Source organism: Gorilla gorilla, chromosome 5, assembly GCF_029281585.2.
Source record: "Gorilla gorilla gorilla isolate KB3781 chromosome 5, NHGRI_mGorGor1-v2.1_pri, whole genome shotgun sequence".
NCBI classification, from domain to species: domain Eukaryota; kingdom Metazoa; phylum Chordata; class Mammalia; order Primates; family Hominidae; genus Gorilla; species Gorilla gorilla.
Window position 1 is genome coordinate 58868417 of NC_073229.2, and position 18723 is coordinate 58887139.

Sequence of the window (18723 nt, forward strand, 5' to 3'; positions counted from 1 at the left end):
TTTTTCATGCTTGCTTCATCTTACTCATATATTAAACAGTATTTTGGATTGTCATTAACCCCTTGTGGAATAGGAATGTAACATGCTCTTAACTGTATGGCTTCTTGTTTGATGCATGTGTCTTTGTAACATTTTTCTGTTGTAAATACAGTGAGCTCTTTGGAGTCTCAAATCATTTATCATGTGCACGAATAGCACATCAATTGGGGAGGAAATTAAGATGATGAATAGATAGAAAATTATTAATAGCTGTATCTTAAAACTTGTGTTTCCTACTTACATAGATTTTATTTAAAAGAAGTGGAAACACTTTATGGAAATAATAGAAACCTTTCCTCTAGGGATCTGATTATTTTGGGAGAATTTTAAATAGTTATTTTGGTTATTCTTGCTATATGTATTCTGAGAAATCTTTCTTGATACAGAATATGCAAGCATTTGGTGTAGCAAAGGGGATTTGATTTGGAATGGGGAAATAAGGGAAAGAGATAGCATGAGAGAGTCAGGCTGTAAAGTCCTTAAAAAAGTAAAGGTTCTCAATGGACAGTTTAACAAAACAGGATTTCAATGTTCCTGGTGATTCTAATACATTAGTGGTGGTGGCAGTGGCGGCGGTGGTGGTGGTGATTGTAGGAGGACCTTACTATCTAACCTACTCATCTAGGACAGAATGATCTGTTAACTAATTGCTGTTACTTGCACATACTTTCATTAAGTGTGAATATTTCAGTCATGAATATTCTGTTCTAAGTAATTTCTGTCAAAGATAGAGTCTGAAAATGAAAATTTTGGACTATTCCATGGATCATTCCAGTTTACTTCTAAAGCACTTTTAAAGTGCTTCCAGAAAGCATTCTATTAGGTATTTTTGTATTGGGACTTAAGATGTGACAGAGCACTTGTAGTGACCTGGCTCCTACAGTAGTCTGTTTACTCATAGGAGCTTGAAATTTGTACACTTGACTGCTCTGTGTAATTTCAATATTTGTTGTTGCTTCTGATAAAGCTAAAATAACCATGTGGATATTATAGAGGCCAGTGTGAGGAATTCCACCATGGAGACTGCAAACTGACCAGAAAGTGCTTTTAAGAAATCTTTAGTAGTGAGTTTAAACAACAAATATATCTAGAATTCACAGAGTAAAATGAACAGGATAAAGGTATACATTTGACATTTCATTTTAGCTTGAGAGACTGTAGGGAAAAAAGGGTCATCCTCTACATAAGCTTCCAGAGCTGCTTGCTACCCAGCCTCCTAGAGTCATTGCTGGGTACAGTTTGATTTACCTTCTTCACTTTATTTAGAATTTGTACTCAACCACCATCACCACCATCACCTTTCCCTCTCATTGCCTTCTCTCCAGCCTTCACTACAGACCATTCCTGGATTGGTTTAAACAGGCAACTAACCTTGCCATTATGATTAAATGTTTGTCATGGATTTAGCCCATGTTTGGTGACAAATGCCTTATATCTATTGAGACTTCTCAAAGACTCTGGATATTCTCCATTATGTCTGACCTTAAAGCATTGAGCTTGGCATTTAGTAACAGGATTCATAGATATTTAAAGATAACTTGAGGACTTGAGACATATATTTTCTTAGTCTTTTCTACCTTTTCCTTTTCTAGCAAGGCAGCAGAATAGTTCCAGTGATTGTCTTTTGGTAAAAACCATTTTGTGTCTTATGTTATTTCATTGTTCTTATTTGATTTCATTCTAGGTCCAAGGGCAGCCATTAATGGTGCAGGTCAGTGGAGGCCAGCTAATCACATCAACTGGCCAACCCATCATGGTCCAGGCTGTCCCTGGTGGACAAGGTCAAACCATCATGCAAGTACCTGTTTCTGGAACACAGGGTTTGCAGCAGGTGAGTAATATTTAAAAATGTTGAGCAGTATATCAGAGGAGAGGTTTCAGAGAATAGATTATTACCACCTGTTTGATAATTGATATTGCATTTAACTGCTTCCTAACCCACATTTTGCATTCAGTTGATTTTCTGCCTTTATAGTACCAGTGATATAAACTAGAACTATGCAGAAATTGGACAGCTCCAGTAATGACTAAGATATTAGGCATGATCTTGAATTGCTGTAAAGTATATGAAGAGGTTAGAATCTAGTTTATAGTATATTTTATTTTAAAAGAAACAAAAATGAATATTTAGAAAGTTAGAAAAATAACAAAACGAGCAAAAAGTGGGTCCAAATTAATTAAGTAGAAAACTGACGTATAGAAAGTATAAATAAAATCTAGATTGTTTAAGCAGACCAATAAAACAGGTAAATCCAGTTGAAAGACTGATTGAGAAACAGAAAACAAAAGTAAGCAAAGATGTAGAAGAGATTAAAGGAAGGCCAGGCACAGTGGCTCATGCCTGTAATCCCAGCACCTGGGGAGGCCAAGGCAGGTGGATCACTTGAGGCCAGGAGTTCAAGACCAGCCTGGCCAACATGACAAAACCCCATCTCTACTAAAAATAAAAAATTAGCCGGGCGTGGTGGCACGCACCTGCAATCCCAGCTACTTGGGGGGTTGAGGCATGAGATATCTTGAACCCAGGAGGCGGAGGTTGCAGTAAGCCAAGATTGTGCCACTGCACTCCAGGCTGGGCACCAGAGCAAGATTCTGTCTCAAAAAAAAAGAAGAGATTAACAGAAATATGTAGAAATGTTACATACAACTCTGTGGTATCATATTTTAAAATTAGATATTTCTCATCGAGATGGCAAAAAAAACCAAAAAGAGTCATTATATCCACTGTTAGGATGGATGTGGAGAAAAAGAATTAATCATTATTTTTGGTAATTTCAAACTGTAGAGTTATTTTGGAAAGGCACCTTTCCAAATACAACAAATATTTAAGCTAGCAGTCCCACTTCTGAGAATCTGTCCTATAGGAAGAAAAGCATCTTAAATACAACGAATATTTGAGCTAGCAGTCCCACTTCTGAGAATCTGTCCTATAGGAAGAAAAGCATCAATAGTAGGGAGAAATTACAAAGACACTTTTCATAGCATTGTACTAGCAAAAAATAAAATTGCAATCTGAGTGTCCATTAATAAGAATAAGGAAATGGTTGGAATAAATCATAATATATTCATAGGGAATATTGCATCATCATTAAAAGAAATGAACTGTTGACTTGGAGTGGGTTAATATTGAAATATTTTTAGTGGAAATAATTTGCAGAGAAATAGTGTGTGATCTCATCTTTGTAATTCATAACCAACCCCCCATGAGTATATGTTTACAGTCATGGAAAAGGGAGTATGAGACAACTATTAGTTACTCTTTCTAAATGTTTATATTGTTTCAACAGTTACAGCAGTCATATTAATGTCTTAGTTTTCTGGAGGAATTTAAGTTGAAAAAAGCAGCCATGATCCCACTGCTCATAAATCAAACTTGAACTTTTTGTGTATTCTTTTGTGTTTTTATGCATAATTTTTGGGCATAATTGTATCATGCATGTGGGGTTGTTTTCTTTTTTTTTTTTAATTCTTTCATAATGTTCAGTCAACTTGATGAATCAGAATTTCTAATTTATAAAATATAGTTAAGGATTTTGGTTTTCATTTGCCTTTGTAGGTAAACATTTGGGCACGATAGTTTTATTTTTCAACTGAATTCTCAGGATAATTTCTTTGGATTGGGGATTGCTTGGGTAAAGGGTAAGAGTATATTTGAGCCCACTGGCATATTTTTGCCAAAATAGAATTGTACTTGGGATTAAAAATAGTTTTCACATTTCTCTTTGCATAAATATATGAGGCTTTAAATATCTTTTCAGCATGTGCTTTCCTTGATTCCCTATTGCTATATCCTTTCTGTTCTTCTCTCTTTGCTTCCTCTCCAGTCCCCCTTGCTGCACCTTCTCCACTGTTGAGTAGAGACAATGTGGTATAGTTAGGAACAGTATACTGTGAGTGTAGTGGTCCAGCTTTCATTACCAGGTCTGCCATTAAATAAGCATTCTGATCTTGGCCAAGTTATTTAATTGTCGGTTTGCTCATCCAAAAATAAAATTTATATGAGATGATATCTAGGGTTCATTCTAGCTCTAAATTCTGTGATTTTTATGGGGTTTTATTTTGCTATAAGGAACCTTCAAAGAGTTATTTCCCTGCTTCCAAGTAGGGCTATAACTAACCAAGCTGAAAAAAATATATTCTGTTACGTAAATAAAGCTCTCTAGGTGAGATTCCATAGCCTCCCTTACAATACTTAAGGCTTTAATCCCCTTTGTATAGGAGTTTTTTTTCTCATTAGTGTTCTTTGAGTAGCCATTTTTTAAAGAAGACTACTTCTTAACCTTTTTTGAATTGTATTCTCTATTTTAGAATCCTAGTAAAGCTTGCACCCTCTAAGAAAAAGTAGAGATGTCCAGTCTCATGAAAAATTCTGCATATAATTTTAGATTAAAATCCTTGGCCTGAGAAAGACACTGGAACCAGAGAGACAGCCAAGAAATAGATAGAAGAATATTGGAAGTTGGCATATAATAAAAGTGGTATAAACATATCAATGAAGAAATGGCTGAAGAATGATACAGAAAAGAAACTGATTTCTAATTCATACTGTATTTTAAAAAATATTTGCTAGGTGGATTAAAGATCTAAATGTAGAAAAGTAAACTTGGAAAATTCAAAAGAAAATATAAGAATTTTTATGCTATAGAGAAGGATATTTTTAAAAACAAATTGACTAAAACAATATGCATTGAAATACATCAAATAAAAGTAAACAAGGTGAGAACTTGGAAAAGATATTTTTAATACATACAACTGAGTTTGTATTCAGAATATGTATAAATAACATTTATGTATTTATACCAAAATAGGAAAATGGGCGAAGAATATGAATAGATGGAAGAGGAAATCCTAACAGCCAATATAAACTTAGAAATGAAGTTGGTTCACATAACCAGATAAATTTGTTTACTTATTTATTTGCCAATTATGAGCTGAGTATTTGGAAAAAATAATTCAGAAGACCTAGGCAATCTATCCCCTAACAAAGTAGGATCCATGAATGTCTCTAAGACATGGAACCCATTGACCTGTTTTTTTCACCTTCCTTCCATCAGTAGTCCTTTTTCCTATCAGCTGGTAGACTTTGTGATAACTTAAGGTTCTAGGCATGTTCTTCTTTCCAGACCAAGGTGGTCCCAAGTTGAAATTATGGATGGAAAGTGACCTGGCTATAAAAATCTATCTTTCTGAAAGTATCCTCCTTCCAGACTGCCATCTCTGTTGAAGCAATGCTCAAATAAAAAAAGTTTGTTGATGGAATTAATGGTCAAAGAAGCAAAGAGAAGTTTACTTAGTACTAGCCATGTATTCTGGCTTTTAAGTTTGGGAGGTATTCTTGAATATGAAATACTAGACATTTTGAGCTAGGGGGCTCTCCTCACTGCTCTTTTGCACTTAAAAAAAAAAGTGTCCACTAGTTATATGAAAATAGGATTTTGTACACCCAACATTTAAAGGGTTGTAATGCAGTTTTTTAGTTCCAAAATTTAGAGAAATATTTTTCAAGCTTCTTGTCAGGTTTCTGATAACACTCCTAATAAAGTGGCTATAGCCATTAAAAAAAAGAAAGAAGATAGATTTGGATAGCACACAATCCCTTGCTTTCCATAATTGCTTTATAAGGTTTAGCTATCCAATCCTAGGACCAAATAGGAGATACAAATTAAATCAACAAAAATTTGACAAACATTAATGACAGTAGTGAGTATTGGTGAGGTAATTGGAAACTAATAGGAGGAATATAATCTGTCACATTGCCTTAATTATCTATTACCATATAACAAATTATCCTAGAAGTTAGCAGCTTAAAACAACAAACATTTGGCTGGTGCGGTGGCCCACGCCTGTAATCCCAGCACTTTGGGAGGCCGAGGCGGGTGGATCACAAGGTCAGGAGATCGAGACCATCCTGGTTAACACAGTGAAACCCCGTCTCTACTAAAAAGACAAAAAAAAAATTAAGCCAGGCGTGATGGCGGACGCCTGTAGTCCCAGCTACTCGGGAGGCTGAGGCAGGAGAATGGCATGAACCCGGGAGGCGGAGCTTGCAGTGAGCCAAGATCACACCACTGCACTCCAGCCTGAGCCACAGAGCGACACTCCGTCTCCAAAAAAAAAAAAAAAAAAAAATTTTATTTTATAGTTTCTGTGAGTTAGGAATCCTGATACAGCTGTGTTGGATTCTTTCAGGGTCCTCTCAAGGCCCTTATCAAGGTGTTGTCCTGGGCTGCAGTCACATTTGACTAGAGTAGAAAACATTTTGGGTTTTTTCTTTGTTTGTTTGTTTTTTTGAGACAGTTACTCGCTCTGTTGCCTAGGCTGGAGTGCAGTGGTGCGGATCTTGGCTCACTGCAACCTCTGCCTCCCAGGCTCAAATGATCCTCCCACCTCAGTTCCCCAAGTAGCTGGGACCACAGGCATGTCCTACCATGCCTGGATAATTTTTGTATTTTTCAGTAGATACAGGGTTTTGCCATGTTGCCCAGGCTGGTCTCGAACTCCTGACCTAATCTGCTCGCCTCAGCCTCCTAAAGTGCTGGGATTATGGGCATAAGCCATTGTACCTGGCTTTCAGCATTTTTAATATATATAGTATTTCCTCTGTAAAAAAGTACTTCATCATTCACCAAAATGGCAAGGTTAAAAAATAATAATAAAGCACTTTAGAGTGTATTTTATTTTTTTATTTTTTTTGAGACGGAATCTCGCTCTGTCGCCCAGGCTGGAGTGCAGTGGCGTGATCTCGGCTCACTGCAACCTCCGCCTCCGGTTCAAGTGATTTTCCGGCCTCAGTCTCCCAAGTAGCTGGGATTACAGGCGTGCAGCACCATGCCCGGCTAATCTTTGTATTTTTAGTAGAGACAGGGTTTCATCATGTTGGCCAGGCTGGTCTCGAACTCCTGACCTCAAGTGATCCACCCACCTCGGCCTCCCAAAGTGCAAGGATACAGGCGTGAGCCACCACACCCGGCCCAGAGTGTGTTTTAAATATGCATGCTTTTCAATATATATAATCATACCGACATTGATTTATTAATATCAGGTATCCAGACAGTGTCAAAATTCCCTATTTGTTTCATAAATGGAAAATAAGTTGTGTCTACTTCATAATGGAGGGCAGAGGACTTCTTTTTTCCTCTTCAGAACATTTTCTGCTTTCTAGAGAAATGTGGATAACTCTCGGGGACCAAAGGAGACCAGTGTCAGTAGAGTACAATCCTTTTTTTATGTTCTTTTCTGCAGATACAGTTGGTCCCACCTGGACAGATCCAGATCCAGGGTGGGCAGGCTGTGCAGGTGCAGGGCCAGCAGGGCCAGACCCAGCAGATCATCATCCAGCAGCCCCAGACGGCCGTCACTGCTGGCCAGACTCAGGTAATTCCACTAGCTCTGTCACACAGGAGCAAAACTGATTTGGAAGAGTCAGAAAACTGAGTCAGATATTTCATGTATAGCATGTATAGTAGAAAAGGGGATGAAAACCATAAAAAAATATATTTTTGGCCGGGCGCGGTGGCTCATGCCTGTAATCCCAGCACTTTGAGAGGCCGAGGCAAGCTGATGACAAGGTCAAGAGATCAAGAACATCCTGGCCAACATGGTGAAACCCCGTCAAAATACAAAAATTAGCTGGGCATGGTGGCACATGCCTGTAATCCCAGCTACTCGGGAGGCTGAGGCAGAAGAATCGCTTGAACCCAGGAGGCGGAGGTTGCAGTGAGCCGAGATTGCGCCACTGCACTCCAGCCTGGCGACAGAGTGAGACTCTGTCTCAAAAAAATAATTTTTTTTTTTTAAGGACTACATCGTTCTTTGTTAGTATCTGTGGGATCTATTGAATTGTGTCATTACTTATTTCCTCCAGACACAGCAGCAGATTGCTGTCCAGGGACAGCAAGTGGCACAGACTGCTGAAGGGCAGACCATTGTCTATCAGCCAGTTAATGCAGATGGCACCATTCTCCAGCAAGGTAAGTGTACCCATAAGCTTCCCTAGGACTTTTTGGGGCAACTTTTTTGTCCCTTAGACAACTGACATCTTTAGAATTTGAGTGGTGAACTTGACACTACATATTTTTTGGACAAAAAAAAAAAAAGATTTCCTCTAGCTCTCCATTGATTGTTGGTTTCTTGTCACCATCTGTGACCAACAGTGATTCCATGTGTAGCAGTTTCTACAGTGGTTGCTAATCTAGGGATTGTGTAAGCTTTTAGGGAAGAAGTGTTTCTAAATGGAAGATTAGAAATAGGGAGTTCATTGGTAAAGAGAGAAATAGATCAAAAATCAAGTTGGCTTTAGAGTGCTATTGCTGCTTATGTTTTTTTCTGGGTCATTCCATTACTTTAAATGACTATTATGTATACAGCACTTTTACTAAGAAGGGTCCTCAAAGAGCCTCTAGTCTAGTAAGAGAGACATGTGAACAAATAAATACAATGCAGGGCCCTCATGGAAGTATGTTCTAGGAATAGATAACATAAATAATAGATCTGTTTGGTCTGGGAGGAGGAGTGCAGAAACTGAACTTGAAGGCTTTTGGAAGCACCTGTTAGTCAAATGGTTAAATCAAAAAAGGACATCTTTGTTAGATTCCATGACTTTGTGATTGCAAATTTGCAATATACAGGATCCAGAGAGTGCACTAACTGTGTGCTCTTGGATTACTCCGGGGAGGCCCTGAACTGGATTGAGCCCAGGCAAGAGCTCAAACAGAATGGTGAACAAATCCTCAAGTGCTGCTATTGATAGTCTGGGGACTTGGAATGCTTGGTTTAATTTTAAGTTTTAATACTACAACTGACTCATTGTCAGTTTGAGATAAACAAAGTATAAGTTTTAAAATCTCTGTCCTGAAGCAGATTGCTCATTATGTACAAGAGCAGTAGGTATAGCTATAGTCAGACTGACCTGTAGAAGAGGAGGCCTCCAAACCTTTTCACCTTTTGAAAACTGCTAAGGATAGAGTTACTCAAAACTGGGACCTAGACAGTTAATAGAATTTCAAAGATTGTGATTACTTAGATTATATATAGCACACCACAGTGGGAGAGTACTTTTTCTCCCCTTGTGTTTTTCAGTGTGTTTTGCCAGGATCAGTGAGTGCGTACCAGATAGAAGAGGGACTAACTATGTTCCCTTCTTTCTGTTCTGTGTGCCTGTTTTTTGTTTGTTTTATGTTTTGTTTTCTTAAAGTTACAGTCCCTGTTTCAGGCATGATCACTATCCCAGCAGCCAGTTTGGCAGGAGCACAGATTGTTCAAACAGGAGCCAATACCAACACAACCAGCAGTGGGCAAGGGACTGTCACTGTGACACTACCAGTGGCAGGCAATGTGGTCAATTCAGGAGGGATGGTCATGGTAAGAAAATGTATTTTTCAGCTTTGTCTTTGAAATTTTCTTGAACATGCAACTTGATGCCTCCTAAAATTTATTATGTTGACCTCTTGGGATTGAGATCGATCCTTAAGGCACTGTCGGTAATCTACTTTGACAATAACATTATGACAAACCATAATTCATTCTGAGCACCTACTATGTGCCAGGGACTATTCACCAGGGACTATTCTAGATGCTGGAGATAAAGCAATGGATAAATAGTGATTTTATGCAATTCTTTTCAGAATTCAAATAACGAAGGGAATTATATACTAATCTTTGAGAAGTGGAAAGTAGTATTGCCCATGATGGACAAAATAAGAAATAAGCTAAAAATCAGAAAGATTGTAATTGATAGAGAAACCAAAAAAAAAAGTGTGATGTAAATGTATTGGGAAGATAGGAAGATTTGGGTGGTGTAATTGAAAGCTAAATCCTCATATGTCAAAATAGGATGTTAAAATGCATAAATTAAGAATGAGTAACAGAAGTCTGCACAGAGGTGGAGGAAGCTATGAAAAGAAACAGAACCAACCCTGGCTCAGTGGCATGCACCTGTAGTCCTAGCTACTTGGGAGGCTAATCCAGGAGGATGGCTTAAGTCCAGGAGTTTGAGCTCAGTCTGGGCAACGTAGAGAGACCTCGTTTCTACGAATTGAATGAAAAATAAATAATTTTTATAAAAGATTCAATATAGTTATTCAAAGCGGTTGTATTTGGGAAAGAGCTGTGGGGTACAGAACTCTGTTACTTGTTTTCACGTACATTTAGTACAGTGTTTTGGTGTTTTTTAAGAAAAATTAGGATTGAATTATAAGTTAACTATTAAATTATTTTTATAAATATAGGCATTTGGTAGCACTTGGTCTATCTATTTTTGCGCTGTTTTTTTTTGTCTTATGACTACTGTTCCTGACCATTAGATGGCAGCAGAAATATCTAGAGCCATGGGTGGACATGAATTAGGGCATGGTTATATAGTTTCTCAGAGTGGCACCTGAATCTCCTATGACACAGTAATCTGGGGTGTTTGTTTAAAGTGCAGATCTTTAGTATAAATTTCTCCAGGGATCCGCATTTACTCAAGTACCCTATAAAAATTACTTTTTGTGGCATTTACAAAAAAAATGGATGAAGAGGAACCAAGAAACTGTTTCTGTGTCCATACTTCATGCCACCAATAAGCTCTGATTTCCTGTTCACACAGATGGTTCCTGGGGCTGGCTCTGTGCCTGCTATCCAAAGAATCCCTCTACCTGGAGCAGAGATGCTTGAAGAAGAGCCTCTCTACGTGAATGCCAAACAATACCACCGTATTCTTAAGAGGAGGCAAGCCCGAGCTAAACTAGAGGCAGAAGGGAAAATTCCAAAGGAGAGAAGGGTATGTATAACATTGGGAAGAATATAGGAAAGGAGAATAGCAGGGTTCTACTTTTGAAATTATCTTTTATATGGCTTGTTTTCTCACATACCTTCCAAACAATTGACGTTAGATACTTGTTGTCTCTTTTGTAAGAGTTAGCATTTGTTATTACTAATATGCAGCTGCAGTTATAACAACGAAAACAAACAGTGGCTTAAATAAGATGTTATTCTTTTTCATACATAAAAGTAGTCCAGAGATAAATTATCCTGGACTGGTAGCACATTTTCACAGTTCTCAAGACCTGTTTCACTGCTTTAATATTGCTAGTGTGCTGTTCATGGTCCAAGATTCCTGCTTAGGCTCCAGCCTAGGAAGAAAGGGAACAAGAAAGATACCCTTTCATTTTTTTTTTTTTTTCTGAGACTCAGTCTTGCTCTGTCATCCAGGCCGGAGTGCAGTGGCACAATCTCAGCTCACTGCAACCTGCACCTTCCATGTCCAAGTGATTCTCCTGCCTCAGCCTCCTGAGTAGCTGGGATTACAGGTGTGTGCCACCACGCCCAGCTTATTTTTGTATTTTTAGTAGAGACGGGGTTTCACCATGTTGGCCAGGCTGGTCTCGAACTCCTGACCTCAGGTGATCCACCTGCCTGGGCCTCCCAAAGTGTCGGGATTATAGGCGTGAGCCACCATACCCGGCCAGGTACCCTTTCTTTCAAGGAAACTTTGAAGAAGTTGTGTACCTTCCACTAGCCAGAATTTAGTTACCTGATCACACCTAACATGCAGATAAGGCTAGGAAAGTCCAGCCTGGTGTGGTGGCAAATGCCTGTAGTCCTACTTGGAAGGCTGAGGCAGGAGGATCACATGAGCCCAGGAATTCAAGGCTGCAGTGATTCATGATCATGCCACTGCAGTCCAACAGCAAGGGTGTCAGAGTGAAACCCCATTTCTAGAAAATAATAATAATAAACTTTAATGCTAGGAAAGTCTTTTTACTGAACACTCATTTGCTCAAACGAAATTTGGCCTGTTATTAAAGCAGAGGAAAGTGTATATATTGTGAAGTGTAGGTGGTAGTCTGTTATTTTTTTTAAAAAAATTCATACTATAAGCATTCACAGTCTTACAGTAGTTATATATGGTTAGCTATATTACTTACTAGGTGTTTTCTCCAAAGCTTCCATCATCATTCTAAGTCATAATTGTCCCTTGTGACTTTGATCCCATCTGTCTTAAACTTTGGAGAATGGAATTTGTGCACTAGATAACTGTGCTGGTTTTGGATAGTATTAATAGTTAACTGGTTTTATTTCTCGTTTTAGAAATACCTGCATGAGTCTCGGCACCGTCATGCCATGGCACGGAAGCGTGGTGAAGGTGGACGATTTTTCTCTCCAAAGGAAAAGGATAGTCCCCATATGCAGGTAGGAAGACATATACATTTTATTCTTCTCTTTATTACCTTGTATTGACTTGAGTTGAAGCCTTCAGCAGTGTCCTCTTGCTATTTTCCTACTCTGGGACTACTCACATTCTCTAAACTGGATGCAATCTTATGTCTCTTTAGATTATCTTTTATCTTAAAACCACTAGGCCAGACTTGGTGGCTCATGCCTGTAATCCCAACACTTCGGGAGGCTGAGGTGGGAAGCCCAGGATTTCAAGACCAGCCTGGGCAACATGGCAAAACTCCATCTCTACAAAAAAATACAAAAACTAGCCAGGCCTGGTGATGCATGCCTGTAGTCCCAGCTACTTGGAGGGTTGAGATGCTCTTCGTCTTTGTCACTCATTACTATTCATTCTTTCTTGAAAATCACACTTTTCTTAATTTTCAAGGAACAAGTTTTATTTTTATTGAACAAGTTTTATTACCCCATCACAGATATAATTTGAATGTTTACTTTTTTCCCTTCTAACTGATGTGAGCCTGGTCTAATCCTCTCTTCTTTGGCTTAGATTTATAAAATAGCTGCTTAATTTGGTTTCCCTTCTTCCACTTTTGTTCCCTCTAGCCTACTCTCCACATCCTAGTGTGATCTTTTTAAAATGTTTATCCTATCAAGTCCCTGTTCTGCTCAAGCTCCTTCAACCCCTACCCTTTCCCATTTGCGCTTGGACTGACATCCAAAGTGCTTACTACTATGCCCAGCAAAGCCTTACATGCTCCAGCTCCTGTCTACCTCTAACTGCATTTCTACTTCTTGATCTCTCTGCTGCTGTTTACTGTTCATTGGTCTACTTCCTGCCATGGGTCTTTGTCCTTAGAATTTTCAGTCTGTATGCCCTTTATCTTTTTCATGGCTATCTCCCTATCTGTTAGGTCTGGGTTTAATTAAATACCCTATCTAGAATAGATCTCTTCTCTCTCAGTATGTTCTTACAACATCTTTTCTTTTTTTGGAGGCAGTGGTGTGATTATGGCTCACTTTAGTCTTGACCTCCCAGCTCAAGTGATCCTCCCACTTTAGGCTCCCGAGTAGCTGGGACTATAGCCACACACCACCATGCCCAGCTAATTTTTAAATTTTTTGTAGAAATGGAGTCTCACTTTGTTGCCCAGGCTGGTCTCAAACTCCTAGGCTCAAGTGATCCTCTAGCCTTGGCCTCCCAAAGTGCTAGGATTACAGGCGCACACCATTGCACTTGGCCCTTTTCTTTACAGTGTAATAATACTTAAGTTGTTGAATTTTTCAAGATTGTTTCCTTCACTAGACTATAAGTTGTATAGAGGGTAGAGGATTGTTTCGTTCTCTGCTATATTTATTGGACTTAATTCTATTTAAGTAAGTTGTATTTAAGTACTGACTTAGATGTATTTGTTGGGTTTAGTATCCAGTTCTGAACCAAGCAATCAGTGTTTCTTGAATTAATAGATTCCTCCCATTTGCTGATACTCCATTCTATATTAACATCACATTCCACTTGCACTATTGCAATATCCATCAAATTAATCTCCAGTCTCCTCTAATTGGCCTTATATAGTACTGCCAGATGGTTAAAGTGTTTTTTTTAACCTGCCAGTCCCCAGGTCAAGGATGCATGCTATTAATAGTTCTCATTTCTTAACTGCATCAAATCTCAAACTATTTCTGTATAACATCTAAGCAACTTTGCCTTATCACCCCTCTCAACAATCAAACTAGGTTTCCTCGGTGTCCCCACACATGAACACTAACAACTCTTTCAGTGCTATTAGTCCTCACCTGTAGTGTGAGAGCCCCTCCTTTCTCATTGCTATTCATTCATACAGTGTATGAATGTGGGCCTGACAGCTATTGTGCCAGGAGGGCATTGTGCCAGGAACTCTCCTCATTCTGTGTGCTAACAATATGATCTTGGTCAATTCAGCCTCTTTTATTTTTATCTGTAAAGTGGAATACTGTTGATACTTCACAGCAATGTTGTAGGGATTTCATTCAGTAATCCACATTAGGCATCTGTGTAGCACCATACCTAGTGCATGGTGAGTTCAGTAAATGCTAGTTGTTTTTGCTCATTGTTCAAGACCCAGTTCCAGTCTTCCATCTCCAGAAGGCTTTCAGCTTTTTCTCAGATCCTGCCTACCAAGGCTTCAGAGCCTTGGTATGGGGGAACTAAAGGTGGTTCTTGCGGAGTGTTGCAAAAAGCTTGCAAGGATTTATCCTTGTATTAACACTGTAGGTCTTAAGTGAGAAACAGCATATAGAGTTTAGTGGAAAGAAGATTAAATGGGAGTCAGGAGATTTGGGAGTTAGCCCTTGCTGGACTCCTAACTTTCTGACCCTGACCCTAGTCCACACAAATCACTTTACCCATCTGGCCTTCAGATTTATCTGTAAAACGAGTACATTAAAGTGTATAGATTCTAATGATTCTTTCCAGCCCTGCTAAGTACTCAGTATTTAAATGATGATCAAAAAACAGTGACAAAAATACAGCATGACATGGTTTCTCTGGGTCTTTTCCTTAGACACCTGAATCTGAATACTCTTAACCCTTAAGTATAGAGAACAACACAAGGTCCTTAGGAAAGAGATACACTAACAGCCTTGCAGTGTTTCACCATGGAGTGCAGGCCAGACTTTAAATTATTTTAAGAATAAGGTTTATTGTCTCTTCTTTCCTAATGGGGCTACACTTTAAGCCATGTATGCAGACTTAAGATGTATTACAAGCCTTTGATTTACTTGGTAAAGTTATGTGTATTCTCTTGGGGGGATAAGTAGTGAAAGCCATGAGTTCCTGTTGCTTTTGCAAAGGACTTTAATCATCATGTCATCTTTGTCTCTAGGATCCAAACCAAGCCGATGAAGAAGCAATGACACAGATCATCCGAGTGTCCTAACCCCACGCCATGTGATGGAGCTGATCAAGGTCATGTTTCTCACTGTTCCAGGAAATTGATCAACTCTTCCAATGGGACATTGATGATCACATTCTGCCCTTTTCTACAGGACAGAAACCACTTAGTTTTTAATAAGTGGCTCAGTATTACAATTGCAGCGATGCCTGGCAAATTGAAGTTGCAAGCCTTTGTCTTACTCTTTCAGTCAGGACCTATTTCAGACTGTTGATGACATTGACATTTCATGGATTCGGATGATGCAAGGAGACACATGCCACCCCAGCAGTACACAAAGCACTTACCTTGACTGGTGAAGTCAGCCAGCCATCTCAGCAGGGAAGAACAACCTTCTCAACCAAAACTGCAATCAGGAAAGCGGCAGCCCACTCCTTCCCATGGAATCTAGACAGCATCTATCCCTCTGGTGGGGGAATCTCACACTGACTAACTGAATGGACGTTTTGTATTCAGAGATGGCTTCCAGGCAAGGAAGTTCTATCTTGTGATATGGAAACAATAAATTCCTGAGATACATTCTTCCAATCTGTGGTAATAATAAGAATTCCTCTCTGCCCATATGGTAGGTTGATATTTCTGGACTCTAGCCAAGAAAAAGCTAATTCTGGGGATAGAATGATAAAAGACTCAAGCACTAAAAATATACATTGCCGAATCTCTTTTTCTAGCTTTGAAAAGTTGTGGCCTGCTTGTCCCTCTGTTGACTGGTCATCTGGACCATCATACTTGCTGTGGCTACTTCTAAGACAATGTAGAGGGTTATTAAACCTTGAAACTGCCTTTCCTAAGTAGAGAACAAGACTATTCAACAACTTCTTTGCTGAAGCACTGAGGAGATTTGTAATACTCCTAAAGGAAGGGCCAAACTAGAGATTTTCAATCATAGACTTTGTGACAGCATTTGGGGAACTGAAAGATTCATGTGTTTCAGCCTAGGGGGAGAGAGTGGGGGAGAGGAAGAGAGAGAGAGAGTATGTACACCCGTATGTTATCATAGAGCACGATTCTCCAGTGGATGGATACCTGGAATGGATCATTAAGATGAAGAGAGTAATTCACATTTACTCTAGAACCTTTAACAAGCACTGAAAGGAAGAAGCCTGAGATTTGATCCTTGACAATTTCTGGAAAGCACTGATCAGTCACACTGTCCTGGACAGAGTCCAAGTTACCCACTAAAGCTTGAGGTGGATGTTGGCTTCACTCCTGCAGCACAATGCTGGCCCTAGAAAGCGAGCATTTTCATTCTTCCCATGGCAGCTGATTCTTTGGTGCCAGTTTTCATGTTTTCTCCATAGGCCTTGTGCAGAAAGGTTTTCTCATTGCATCCATACTGTGAGAATAAACTGCAGACTGAAAGAAACATGCCTGCAGGGTCAGGAGCTGGGCCACTGTTCCCAGAATGGGTTGTGCCTCAGAAATGTATTTCTCTTTTAGATGTTGAACCCTGAGAGAACTAAGATGATATTTCAGAAGAGTTGGCTGCCTTCTCTGAAAACAAGGAAAACCCAATAATTCTGAGGAACATTGGGGGTTAAATACCAAGAATAAAAATTGGTTCTTCTTTGACTTCAGCTTAACTGTATTAAGACAGAAATTAAGCCCTCTAAAAACACCACAAAGAGAGATGATCGTAATGATAGAAATAGAGGTACAGAGCTATGCAAAGGAAACAGGAAGTGAAATATTCCTAGTCCCAGGGATCTGGTAATCGCTCCTGGCTTCCAGATGTCAAAGGACTGATCCTTTGGTAAGCTCACTAGAAACTTTTAGCTCTACAAGAGTTTGGGATATTAATGTTATTCAGTAAGTCCCAAGTTTTTCAGAGAATAGATTATTAACAATGAGGAATTTATATTCCTTGGTTAATTTAGGAGTCTAAGATGCAGAGTTCAGAAAGAAATTACTCAGACCTAACTTTGAGTGCTTAAGCCGCCAACAGTTAGAAGATGCTATTTATTTGTGTCTGTAAGTTTGTACATAGTAATGCCAGCCTTGTTGCTGAATTTTTTATTTGTGGGGAGATGAGTTTGAATTTTGTTTGAAGTGCTTCAGTTGTCATTTTGTCATTGCATTTCAAATAGCTCATGACCCTTTTCTTGTGGTCACTTTGGCACACCGTAGTAGCCCACAAAGTGGGGGCAGGGTATTGACATTTGGATTTTTTCTTTGATACTAGTTCTTTTATTCATTTTTATTTGTGACTGTAGTGATGACTTTACAGATGGAGAAAGAGTGAATGGATGAATGAATAATTGGTTTAATGCCTAGTTATGCAACTTGAGTGCTTTTTTTTTTTGCAGGATAATTTTAAGGGTATATATTTTAACTGCACTGGTACATTGAACATGTCAGTGTCGATGCCACTGGACCAACAGCATTTTGTGGCTATAGGGTGCCTGATAATAATGTCTTGATTTCTCTTTGGGATTCAACTATATCAAAGGTTTTTCCCCCAGCAGTATGGGGGTGTACAGGTGATCGATCATTAATGTCATTGCAATTGTTATTTTTTAAAATAAATTTATAAAAATAACCGAAAAGTAATGTGACTTTTGAGGAATCTGCAACTCCTGGGTTCTAGTTTGTGTTTCCAGTGTTGAAATTTTGATCTACCCCGACAAGACTTGTCTGCATGGACGGTGTCTCTGTAAACAGTATCAAACTTGTAATGTCTGAGCCTCTTAGCTTTATCTCCCTTTAATTTCTTCCCTTTTGGCCCTTCCACCCTGTTGAGGAGATTTTTTCTGTCACCTGCAGGCTGATCATACATTTGATGCTACTACTGAAAGTGTTTATCAAAATGTGATGAAGTAATTCCATGAGGAAAATTAGCCGTTATCACAAAAACAGCCTTGATTAAGTATTGTAGAATTTCAGGTAGTGAAGATGTACTTTTTACGTTTTGTTAGATTTTGTTTTGGCAGAAGACCAAAACAAAAGTACTTTTCTGATTGTTAAAAATCCACAGCATGCTCACCTTGTTACTGTTTTACCTTACGGTCGCTGGGAATATAAGCAACAAAGACTAGAAGCCTCCGATATGCCATTATCAACACACAAGAGACAAACAGCCCGAGGAAGCACTCATAATGAGAGCAGTAGACCTGCCCTGGCAGATGAGAGAGGAGAAACTCTCCACAATGAAGGAAAAGCACTGACAGTATTTGATAGCTTTAGTTAAACTGTGCTTGAGTTTGGCTTAGATTTATGCCAGTGGAACCTGTCCTTACCAAATTCAGAGATGACCCAAGATTCTACTCTGTGGTATGGGGGAAAGACCTCTCGATATTTATCTCACACCAACGGCTTTATCGTAGGAGCGTCTTCACCTCCCCCGTTTCCAGTAGAAAAGACAGCTTTGCTCCTTTGAAAGCGCGGACCGCCGCACCTCCAGCCCCTTCTCCCCGCGGAAGTAGGCCCCGCTAAGGCTGTGGGAAGGTGGTGGGGCGGTGACTGCAGTCGCTTCCGATTGGCGTTGTCCCAAGGAAGCCTGCGCGGATTGGTCGGCGGCAGGGCCCCGAATAGAGCCTGCTATGCGGATTGGCTGCTACGCGGCTGGACCCTGTTTCCGGTACCTAGGCGGGCAGCC

General features: G+C 39.4%; 1 protein-coding gene across 11 annotated transcripts in view; it reads left to right on the forward strand.

Moving 5' to 3' along the window:
* The window catches only part of NFYA (nuclear transcription factor Y subunit alpha), a 27462-nt gene extending 9788 nt beyond the window's left edge, over positions 1-17674 (forward strand). For 7 of the 11 annotated variants that reach the window (XM_019029432.4, XM_019029428.4, XM_019029430.4 and 4 more), the window contains 7 exons: positions 1724-1870; positions 7282-7413; positions 7904-8009; positions 9233-9399; positions 10625-10798; positions 12109-12210; positions 15060-17674. In XM_019029432.4, the coding sequence (XP_018884977.1) occupies positions 1724-1870; positions 7282-7413; positions 7904-8009; positions 9233-9399; positions 10625-10798; positions 12109-12210; positions 15060-15113 (882 nt within the window). In that variant the 3' untranslated portion in view covers positions 15114-17674. The remainder of the gene's footprint in view (positions 1-1723; positions 1871-7281; positions 7414-7903; positions 8010-9232; positions 9400-10624; positions 10799-12108; positions 12211-15059) is intronic. The other 4 variants (XM_019029431.4, XM_055391915.2, XM_019029434.4 and 1 more) reach the window with 1 other exon arrangement.
* The last annotated feature ends 1049 nt before the right edge of the window (positions 17675-18723 follow it).